The 11477-nt window shown below is 44.9% G+C and overlaps 1 protein-coding gene across 6 annotated transcripts in view; it reads right to left on the bottom strand.

Annotated features, from left to right (window-relative positions):
• Positions 1–1072: 1072 nt before the first annotated feature.
• BCL2L1 (BCL2 like 1) overlaps positions 1073–11477 on the bottom strand; it is a 45764-nt gene continuing 35359 nt past the window's right edge. For all 6 annotated transcript variants that reach the window (XM_027867815.1, XM_027867814.1, XM_027867813.1 and 3 more), the window contains exon 3: positions 1073–3255. In XM_027867815.1, the coding sequence (XP_027723616.1) occupies positions 3118–3255 (138 nt within the window). In that variant the 3' untranslated portion in view covers positions 1073–3117. The remainder of the gene's footprint in view (positions 3256–11477) is intronic.

Raw genomic sequence — 11477 nt, 5'->3', positions numbered from 1 at the left:
CCTGGCCTTCTTAGAGTACAATTTAATTAATGGAGGTGACATATTCACAAGATAACCAACAATTCAATCTTGTGTGTGCTCAGGGTCCCATAAATGTGAGTTCAAACACCAGGGGCTAGGATGGTCAGGGAAGGTTTCTCAGAGCAAGTGGGATTTGAGCTGTTATTTGACAGGGAGGGAGCAAACATGCCATGCAAGGGGAATTCTGTATTTATGTGGCAGAGTCATGAGCAGACAAAGAGATAGGAAAGCTCAAGGCATGTCTTGGGAATGTCGAGAAAACCAAATTGGCTGGATCTGAGGTTCCCAGAGAGAAAAAGAATCATAGAATTTTAGGGACTCAGTGACCTTGGACAAGTTACTTTCCCTCCACCAGTTCACTCCTTTGTAAAATGAGGGTGTCGGACTGACTCCATGGTCTCTTAATACAGTCAGTTGTTCAAATGAGCCATCAATGGAAAATGGGATAAGATGGCATGAAGACAGGCTGATGGATGAAGTATGTGGCATTTGCCTCGGTTCATTCCAGCAAGAGGTCCTGCTTGAGAAAGCTCATGGGTTCAGAGTTAGGGACTTTCAGAGATCAACAAATTGAAACCTTTATTTTTACAGATGAATAAAGTGAAGCCCAGAGAGGTCAAGTGACTTGCTTAGCTGAAGTCACAGAAGTAGCTAGTAGGAAAATCAGGATTCAATCCCAAGTACTTTGGCTCTCAATTTCAGCACTCTTTTCACTACACCATACTATTTCAAGTTTGTGCAAAAGCAGTGGCTGAAGGAGGGAGACTGGGGTCCAGTGAGTCTGGTTGTGACAGTATCAACTGTATCCACAAGAGGGCAGCTGAATCCTATACCTTACACAAAAGCAGGGGTAGGGACTTGGCGGTAAGGCCTGGGTTAGGAGCTAGGGTTCAGGTTCAAAGGGGAGTGATTCTCCCCTTAACCCCAAAACATTCCAAACAAGAGAGAATGATGCTATGCAAGGCCCATCCCCATGACCCTAGGAGTGGCCCCCCCCACCCCCCACCCTGGACCTCCCTTTTGGACTCCCCATCACACAAGAAGCACTCGCTACCAGCAAATCAAACACAATTTATTAGTTGAACTGCACTTCCACCATCACACAGACTACTTCAAAGAGCCAGGATATGGGAGAGGGAAGACCCTTAGGCCTGGGCTGGGGAGTTATCAGTCTCCCCTACACCTAGGGGCACTGAAGGGGAAGGTGGGGTTAAATGGGGGAGGGGGAACCATCTCCCCAAGCGTTCACCACACGGCAGCCCTGCAGAGCCTCACATAAATACAGACACGCTTAACAAAAATAGTATATCATCTTCACAAGGAATAAAAACTAATCTCAAATATATACAGCAGAGACAAGACTATGATACAGGGGCAAGGTGGCATGGGGAGAGTCAAAGGGTGGTGATGAGGAATTGGCTGATCCATCAACTGGGATAAGAAAAGCATTTTTAATGGTAGGTTGGTGCCACTTACATGACGGACTCAGACCCATGAGAGAGGTCATAGGTTGGCAGGCTGCGGAAAGCGACAAACAGCCTGGCCTGGCTAAGCAGTAAGCACCCAAAATATGAATTCTGAAAGCTCAGGGAGGGAGTTTTGGGGTATGGCCCGAGAGGGAAGTTAGTATGGTGGAGTCAAATCTTTCTCAGAACCAACCTCCCTTCTCCCTCCTCCCCATTTTCAGTCACCAAGCAAACACAGTCAGGCTATCAGGATCTTAGAGATCAGCCAGTCCATTCCCTCATTTGACAGAAGAGAAAACTGAGGCTCAGAGGACTGATTTGCTCAAGGTCACACAAGTTCTTAGTGGTGAAGCTGAGATTTGGGCCCAGGTCTTCTAAGTCCTAGGAGCAGTACTTACTCCACTAGAACATGCCACCTTAAATGGGAGGGGTCCTGAGAGCCCCGGTAAGCACTCCCAGGTATTGCTAGGCATCCTGGGGCTCCCCTTCACCTTTGGGTCTGAGTTTCACCTTTTTTCCAGGGCATTGGTTGAAAGTGATTCAGGAGAGAGGCAGATCCACATTCTCCTGAGATCTCCAAGAACTAAGATGACTAAGGAATACAGCTCTAAACAGCTCTCAGTTGCTACTTTTCCTGGGTCTCTCCCTATACCTCCTGTTTTCTCTTGATGGGCAGGAGCTAAATGGGGTGGGAGGGGCTATTCAGCAGTTTGAGGACTCAGATATGGTGTTGAACTGACAACCATCAATACCTTCCTTCTGTAAGCCCACTAACTCCAGCAAGAAATATTGGTCCAACTCACCAGCCAAGACAGTCAAAGCCATGGCAGGTCACTATCCTGAGACACTTTGGGTCACCTGTATGACTGGATTCCTAGGCTACCTCTGAAGGTGGTGGGTGAGGCATGATTTGGAGTTACCAGAAGGGGCAGTATGCTTGGAGAGGTGCCTAAGGCTGGCCAAACCTGGTGATCTGGAACCTGTGACAACTAACTACAAGGTTACACAAGCAAGCCACCCACCCCCTGCTTCAAGCAGGAAGTCCTTACAGAAAATCTGACCTTAGTAATAATGTAGAGGCCTAGATCTGAGAATACCTCTTCTTGGCCCTTCCCAACATTAGGGACTACAAGGGGAGTAAAATTATCCATTCTCATAACACACACGCAAAAAAATGAAGTTGATTTATTATTTTTTCCCCCTGGAAAATTCTATGGGTGTTTTTATAAGTTTTTCTTTTCTTTTTTTTTTTTTTTTGTTGATTCTTCTTGATTTGGTCAGGTTTGGGGAAGGGCCCAGTTATAGAAGTCTGAGGAAGGAGAGAAGTCATGACCAGGCAGCCAGCACCCCCAGTGTGGTAGAGCTTCAAGAAATTGCATGTTTTTGTTTTTTTCTTTTTGGAGGACTTAGAAATTGAACAGAAAAAGGGCCCAAAGGGTCTCAGACTGTATACTACTGGGGACCTTGGAGGTGGGAAGGGGGTTGGGACCATAGGAGAAGGTCAGGTTTAGCCCCATGTGATAGACATCAGCTGCATGTAGTGGATTGCCTCTGTGTCAGCACAGAGTATAGGCCAAGATGGGTTGAAGTGGGTGGATCAGAGAGGTTCCAAGGTAGATTCAGTGTATGGTCACTTCCGGCTGAATAGGGACCCCAGTAGGACTACACCAGCCACTGTCATGCCAGTCAGCAGCCATCGGTTGAAGCGTTCCTGGCCCTTCCGGCTCTCTGCAGCTGCATCATTCCCATAAAGCTCCACGAAGGTGTCCTGTGGGGGAGAAAGGATTTGTTGGGGGCAGTTGCAACTAGGAGTCAAAGAAAAACCAACCCAGACAAGAGCCCAAAGCACTATCTGGGAAAAAGGAGAAAGACCAAGGACTTTCTTGCTACATGAATATAGTGTACACAAATATAGTGGCCATTTTTTTTTTAAAATTTCCCAATCCCAGCCCACAAAATTACCTATCACCAGTCCAGTAGCAAATAAAGAAATGCAACCAAGTCATTCTTGTAACACCAAAGTGAGGGCAGGGCAAAGGCCCAGAGGCCTTTTTTCTAAAGGCCAGGGAGAACATCACTCACTTACTAATCATAAGACTCAGTATGGAATCATAAAAGGGACACTGGACTGTGCAAACTGGATTCTACCATCTACTAAATGGGACTCTGGGCAAGTCATTTAACCTCTGTGTTGGTATCTCATTTCACTGAATTCTAGAACAAGAAGGTCCTTAGAACATGTTGGCACAAAGAACATAGAATATCAAAATTACAGAGGACTTCAGGACATTAAGTAGAATGAAAGAACTGGAGAGGACCACAAAAGAGAAGGAATAGAGAAAGGAGAATGTCAGAAATTGGAAGGGCTCACAGAACACATAGAATGTTAGTGCTGCTGAAGAGCTGAAATAGATGTCAGGGTTGAAAAGGGCCCTAGAACATAGAACAGAAAATGTCTGAGTTAGAAAAGGCCTTTGATATCATCTAGTCCAACCCCCACATTTTACAGATGGGAAAACTGAAGTCCCAAACTGGCAGAACGACTTGCTCACTGTTACACTGAGGTAGAGATGAGAACCCAGTCCACACGTACTCATTTTAAGCTGCCTTTCTCTTTAAAAATGGGCATAATAATCCTGTCCCACCTCTCCTGAAGGTAGTTGTGAGATAACGGATTGCATTGTGCTATACAAACACAAGAATTCAAGGAGGCAAAGCGTCGCCTTCCTCAGATGGAGGAGGAAAGAGGAGGAAAAGAATGGAAGGGCTGTGTAGGTCAGGGAAACAGGGCTGGAGATCCATGTGGGAAGGAGGGACTATGCCCAGAAGACAACTGTTTGGTGGTTCTGCTGATGGATGTACTCTCGACGGAGGCATGTGCGATGGGAGTGGGAAGGCATAAAATTAACCAGATTTGGAGGCACAGTCATGATAGAGCATGGCTTGCTTTGCTTCAAGGGGAAAAGCAGATTCTCACTACCAAACCCTATCCTAGTCAATGACACCACCCAACTGCTTTTGGACCTCCTACCTCTCTAACACCTCCTCTAGCAGAATGCCAAATAGCCTGAATCCTAAGAATCTAGGCAGGGGCTCCTCCTCCTCAATCTACTTCCTGTACCTTCTTAAACCTGGATCAACACACACCTCCAGGAAGTCTTCTAGGATTGCCCTCCCCAAAAGTATCTTTATTGCATCCCATCCCAGCACTTAATCAATTTATACTGATCTACACTTGTACCTATCTGCCTCAGAAATTTATTAAAGCATTCTCCCAAAACTACTGCAAGACAGGATCTTCTGACTCCAAACTCAGGGCAGATACCTGATGGCAGGGTCCATAACTTGGCTTCCCTCTGATCCCCACCATATATACTCACAGGATGATGGGATGTGAAGGGGTGGAAGGGATCTTAGAAATCATTTGAAAAGAGAAGAAACTGAGGCCTGGAAAAGGGACACAATTTGCCCAAGATCACACAGGTAGAAAGTAGCAGAGGCAAAAACTGAACTCAAGTCTTCTGACTCCAAACCCAGTGTTTGGGCTCTCAGGTCTGGGCATCCCATGGAGGCTTGGATTAGGAAACTAAGGTCTCTTCTAATTTTAAGATTTAGATTTCAAGCTAAGAGGACACAGCAGACTGATTACTCATATCCAAGAATCTCTTTCTACAGGATGATAGAATGTTAGAGCTGGAAGGGACTTTAAAAAGCACCTAGTTCAATGCTATTTTATAGAGAAGGAAATTGAGGCTAACAAAGGGGAGGAGATTGTTCAAAGTCATACAGCAAATCAGTGGTGAAGCAACAACAGGATTCCAGGTCTCCAGATTCTCAGTCTCGCTTGCCTCTTTAATATGGACCTTAGACCAGCAGGCCCACCAAGCAATTTGGGGCCAGGCTTCAAGTTCATCCACTGAGGCTGAGCCTACACTTGAGAGCTGCTCATCACCAACAAGCATGAGATATACAAAGATATAAAAGACACATTCCCTAATCAAAGCATTTGTAAGGTAGCTGGAGACATGGGATATACATACATCACTAAAAATTCAGGCCATCTGTGCTAGTGTAGTACAATGGAAGGAGCAACAGACTTGGAGTCGGAGGATCTGGGTTCAAAGCCCAGCTCTGCCAGTTACTACCTATTTGCAAAACCTTGAACAAATCATTTAACCTCTGGGCCTCAGTTTCCTTCTCTATAAAAGGAGGGTACCAAGATCCTTTCTACCTCTCAAAGCCATTCATCATGGTGCAGTGGAAAGAACACTGGGATGAAATCCTCGCTCTGTCATTCATTGTTACCTATGTGACCTTGGCAAGTGACTGAACTTCTCCAGGTGACAGTCTGATCACCTATAAAATGAAGAGGTTGAACTAGACAACCCTTAGACGCTCCCTCCCAGCTCTAAGTCTATGATCCTATGAATCCACAAGATCATGGCGGGCTGGAATCATCAAGTAAGGCTTCACAGGGGAGTAGGACTTGAGCTGAATTTTGAAGGAAAGGCAAGATTTAGGTAAGTGGATCCAGGGTGGGAGGAAATCTCAGGGTCATTGGTCAAGAGACCTGAGGAATCAACTACAAAGGCGTGCCCACAATGGAATGGGAATGGGGTACTTTCCATTATTGGAGGTGAGCCAGATCCAAATGGACTCCTTTTTCCTGGGAAAGACATCAATAATTTTTCCTGATCCCCAGGGAGTGAGGGATCCAAAGCCGAAGCCACGTGATCTACTTAGAGAAACCCTAAGGCATTCAGTTCTCAACTGTAACCCTTTCCCAGCTAGAGGAAGGATCAAAAAAACAAGTACAAATGGGCAGAAAGGATCACTGGATCAAAACCTAGTTATTTGGTGGGGCAGAGGAGGGTACCCCATATCCCAGTGAGGCTATTTCCTAACCAGAGGAAGAGATGCCTATGTTCCCGGCAGGGCCCCTTCCTAAGAACTGAGCTGGGAACTACAGGGAATTTTAGGTCTTTGCTGGGGCCTAACGAGTAAACAGGCTGTTGTCCCCACAGAGACACAAAGCACATACTGTCCAGGAACAGTCACTCAAAGAGAGCAGAGAACAGTAGTTTTGATGCAACAACAAACAAAGCTCACATATTTTCCTCTCTCCTTCCCTGCCCTCCTCCCCACCCCACCCCCAGCTCTGGTGCATTCCTGTTCAGCTTCTGGGGAGGTGGACAACAGGAATTCATTGCGGGTAAAACATGCCAGGTTCTCCCTGGAATTTGGATCCTGGGCATAGGTCTGTGCCCAGAAAGATGGGCTCTGTTTTTCTAATGCAGCTGAGAGGCAGTGGGGTGTGGGTATATTTAGCTATTGGTTCACACAACACCCTTGGAAACAACCACAGCCATTTTCTCTGTTGGCCCAGATAAATAAACAGGGCTGCCAGTCTGGAAAAGCAGAGATAAGCCCTGACCTGCCCCCTTTCCCCTTGGCCTCCCTCATCACCAATAGCCTAGGTGTTATGTTATATTACAACTAGGTTTATGTTTGTAGATGAGGGTTCTGAAATCACAGGGGCAAAGAGAATATTAAGGTTTCTGGGAAGCTCCTAGTGAGGAGGCCTTTGGCTTAGACCAGGACAGACGCAGGGACACTGCTAGGCTAATGGTAATAGTTGCTATGGGGAAATATGTGGAGCTTCTACTTCCTCATAGCAACATAGTAATGGATGTCATCCTTTGCCAAAAGCTTCCAGTTGGCCACCCGGAAGAAAGGTTACAGTATCACAGAATGGTGGGGCTGGGAAAAACTTTAGAACGTGGAGTGTTAAAACATATAACGTTAGAGCTTCAAGGGATCTTTGAACATACAATGTCAGAGCTGTTAAGAAATTCAGATCATCCAGTCTCACCCCTTCATCTGAAGGAGGAAGAAAGAACCTGAGAAGCGATCTGTCTAGATCACTAGCTAGCAGAGCTTAGCCTCGAACCCAGCTCTTCGGGCTACTCAGCCGATATCTAGCTAAAGTCTCTGCTTCTAAGAGACTGGTCAAACTTGTGGATCCCCAATTCCTACCTTTATGGCTTTTCTCAGATCTTTCTTCCTCCTCTCTACTGAGCCAAGTACAGCTCATTCTTGAAATCACACCCTCTTCAGGAAGCCTTTCTTGGATATGCCAGCTCATAATCCTCTCTTCCTCAGAACTCCTGATATTCTTCCTGCCATGTGCCACTCACGGGGTCCTTGGCACTGTCAGTGATTTAGCTCTCTAGCTAGAGCCTGCTGCTCTGCAAGGCTTGTGTTTTGTTCCTTTATCTATTCCTAACATTGAACAGTCAGTGCCTTCCCAACTAAACTCACAGTACGTCTCCAATAACATAGGATGGACTGTGGTGCTATATAGCGAAAAATGCAATTGACGTGGATACAGAAAAGCTGGGTTCAAGTTCTGATTCCAACATGTACTAGCTGTGCAATTCTAAACAAGTCACTTCAGCTCTGAGCCTCAATTTCCACCACTGTAAATGAGGATAATAAAACTTGCACTATCTACACCTCACACATGGTTGTTTTGGTAAAGCATTTGTAAACCTTTAAGTTTTACAGAAACACAAGTTAATCTTAACCTCTTCCTGTAGGAAAGAATGTAATGCTCTTGGGTATGCAATGCCAATGAATAAGAGCTACACTTGAGGGCCAGTTCAGCAGCTCAACAGGAATGTCAATTCTGAGGTGCCATATCACACTTATCAGATTGGCCAACGTGACAAAACAGAAAATGATAAATGTTAGAGAAGATGTGGGGAAATTGGAACACTAATGCATTGTTGGTGGAGTTGCAAAACGATCCAACCATTTTGGAGAGCAATTTGGAACTATGCCCAAAGGGCTATAAAAATGTGCATACCCTTTGACCCAGCAATAGTACTTCTAGGGCTATATCCCAGAGAGATCATACAAATGGGAAAAGGACCTACATGTACAAAAATATTTATAGCAGCTCTTTTTGTGGTGGCAAAGAATTGGAAATTGAGAGGATACCCAACAGTTGGGGAATGGCTGAACAAGTTGTGGTATATGAATGTAATGGAATACTATTGTGCTATAAGAAATAATGAGCAGGTAGACTTCAGAAAAACCTGGAAAGACTTGTATGGACTGATGCTGAGTGAAGTGAGCAGAACCAGGAGAACATTGTACATAATAACAGCTACATTGTGCGATGACTAATATTGATAGACTTAATCCTTCTCAGCAATACAAGGACCTAAGACGTGTCCAAAGGCCTCATGATGGAAAATACTATCCACATCCAAAGAAAGAACTATGGAGTTTTAATGCAGATCGAAGCATACTATTTGCTATTTTTTTTCTTCTGCTGGCTGTGTTTTGTTTCCTCTTTCTGGGTGTTCCTCCTACTGCTTCTAATTCATACTAATGTGAAAATATGTTTAATAGGAGTGTGTATGTATAGCCTATATCACATTGTGTGCCATGTTAGGTGGGAGGAAGGGAGGGAGGGGGAGAAAAATTTAAAACTCAAAAGCTTATGGAAGTGATTGTTGATAAATCAAAATAAATTAATTAAAAATTAAAAAAAAATGAGTGGATCAATGTTCAACTATCCCAGTTTAAGCACTGAACTGGAACTGCTTCCTGGATTATTTTCCATTTTTCAAGGTCCAGATGAAGGCCCATTTCATCTATGAAGTTTTCCCTAACCACCCAAGCCCAAGGTCAACTATCCCTCTTCTGGCCTCTTACAGCCCTGCAGACACAGGCTTGTGCTTGCAAGGAATAATCCTGACCTCAAAAGAACTTGTATCTTTATCCTGTCTTCCCAACCAAACTGTACACTCCTTAAGGATAAGGGCTGTGTCTTGTACCTTGAATGTATCCCATATAGCTCTGAACCCAGGTTAGATATGAAATAGCCACTTGGTAAAACATCCTTCAACTGGCTGAAGGTAGGAAGATCAAGTGACAGACCCTACACCACAGGAAAGTGGGAGGAAGGAAGGGTTGTTGTTGCTCAGTCATATGACCCTGTGGACCATATATACTTCACACATGGAGTTTTGTAGGCAAAGATCCTAGAGTGATTTGCCATTTTCTTCTTCAATGGATTAAGGCAAACAGAAATTAAGTGACTTGCCCAGGGTCACATAGCTTGTGAGTGTCTGAGGCTGGGTCTTTCTAACTCCAGGCCCAAGTGCTCTATCCACTGAGTCACCTCGCTGCCTCTTGGGAGGAAGGGTAGAGGTGATCAACAGTTAGATTTCAAAGTGGTTGCAGGATCTAGTGCAGGAGACCTTAAGAGTCAACCAAGCTCAACCCCTCCATTTTACATATGAGGCCTAGGAGAAATGACTTGCCTACAAGCTCCTCCTTCTACTTGCTTCCCTCTCTCTCCACTTGCACAGCACACATTTATGTAACTTTACAGAGTGCTATACATACATACATGCATATACGTGTGTTTGCCGACCTTGGCAACAGCTCTGTGATATAGAAGTATAAAGATTATCCCTATTTTAGAAATGAGAAAACTGAGGCTCAGAGAAAAGTAGTCACCCAACTGGTGAGTGCCTGAACCAGAAATCCAACTCAAATCTCATTTACAATCCAGGGTACTTTGTAATACCATTGAGTATGGGACTTTCCTTACCTGGGCCAACAAATACTTTGTTAGTGGGGACGATAAAAAACAAACAATTTATCTGGTAGGCCTCATGATCTGTTCAACTGTGGCGTGTTCTCCTAGTATAAAGGCTCAAAGTAAAATCAGGCTGGTGATAGTGGGAACAAAGTTTATTGACTAAACCTCAGAAGGCAGAGTGAGAATGGACGACAGAAAAAATACACAATATAGGAATGAAGAGGGAAAATAAAACCCTCCCTTCTCCATGTCACCATTAGGAAACAAACTCCCTTACCAAACCCAACCTGCCCTTCCTCTTGGGTGGTTCCAGAGGGAGCTGGGTTCATTGCTTCCTTCCGGGCTATTTTGGGAAGAGGTAGTCTGGGAAGAGGAACAGTGGTGGGTTGAGGGGGGGTGGAGAAGAGATGGGCGTGACTTCAGGCAGAAAGATCCCCCACACCCTTCTAATCTTAAGTCCAACATGAAGGCTGTGTCACTCACTGAGTCATTTCCCCTTTCTGTGCTTCAGTTTCTCCTTTGAACAAAGGGATGATAATGTCCTTTGGGTTTAAGAACACGACTATGTTAGGAGAGTCTTGGGAGACAGCAGGAAGAGAGTGGAAATAGGGGAGATGGGAGTGTCTATTTAACACTCTTAGCAAATTAAGAGGTCAGGGATTTCACCAATTGACTCACTGATTCAAGGGACCCTGGACATCATTTAGTTCAGTATGATCATTTTACAAATGAAAAAACTGGAGCTCAGAGAGACCTACCTGAGGTCACACAAAGTAAGAAGTAGAACTGGTACTCCAATCCTGGTTGGTAAAACCCTAAGTTCAGGGCATTTCCCACCACACACACACACATCTCTAAGTCTCTTTATTTCCTCTTTCTTCAAGTGAACACACCAAGTTCCATATCCCAGTAGGACTGGAAGTTTTGGGGGTTTTTGGATGGGGAGAGGAGAGGAGGAGGGTAAGAGAGAAAGGAGAGGCTTTTCTCCAGAGGACTGTTATGAACTTGAGGATAAAAAAATGAGACTTCAGGGAAAGGGTTCACAGAGGTTACTATGGAAACTGGGGCAAACTGTACCTGGGGAACACACACAGGTGGGTTTCTTGGTATTGGAAAGTAATGAGACAGGTCTCTTCATGGCTATCTTTCTCCAACTCTGAGGTTAGCAGCTACTCTCCCTTCCCCCTACCTCAACCCAATTAAATTCTGAGAAGCCACTCACACTTGGCATCTTCATTTCTTGGAAAAGGAAATGGGGGAGGGGAGAGGGAAGAGAAGATAGAGAGTTATCAGGCACTACAGACAGTGTTCAGAATCTGCAATAGGTCCTCAAGAAGGCTAGTTTGACAATCTTAGGGTCTGACTCCTAC

This window comes from Vombatus ursinus, unplaced genomic scaffold, assembly GCF_900497805.2.
Source record: "Vombatus ursinus unplaced genomic scaffold, bare-nosed wombat genome assembly UNPS02014786.1, whole genome shotgun sequence".
NCBI lineage: Eukaryota > Metazoa > Chordata > Mammalia > Diprotodontia > Vombatidae > Vombatus > Vombatus ursinus.
The sequence above is the reverse complement of the archived record's forward strand: the minus strand, read 5'-3'. Positions and strand labels throughout refer to the sequence as shown.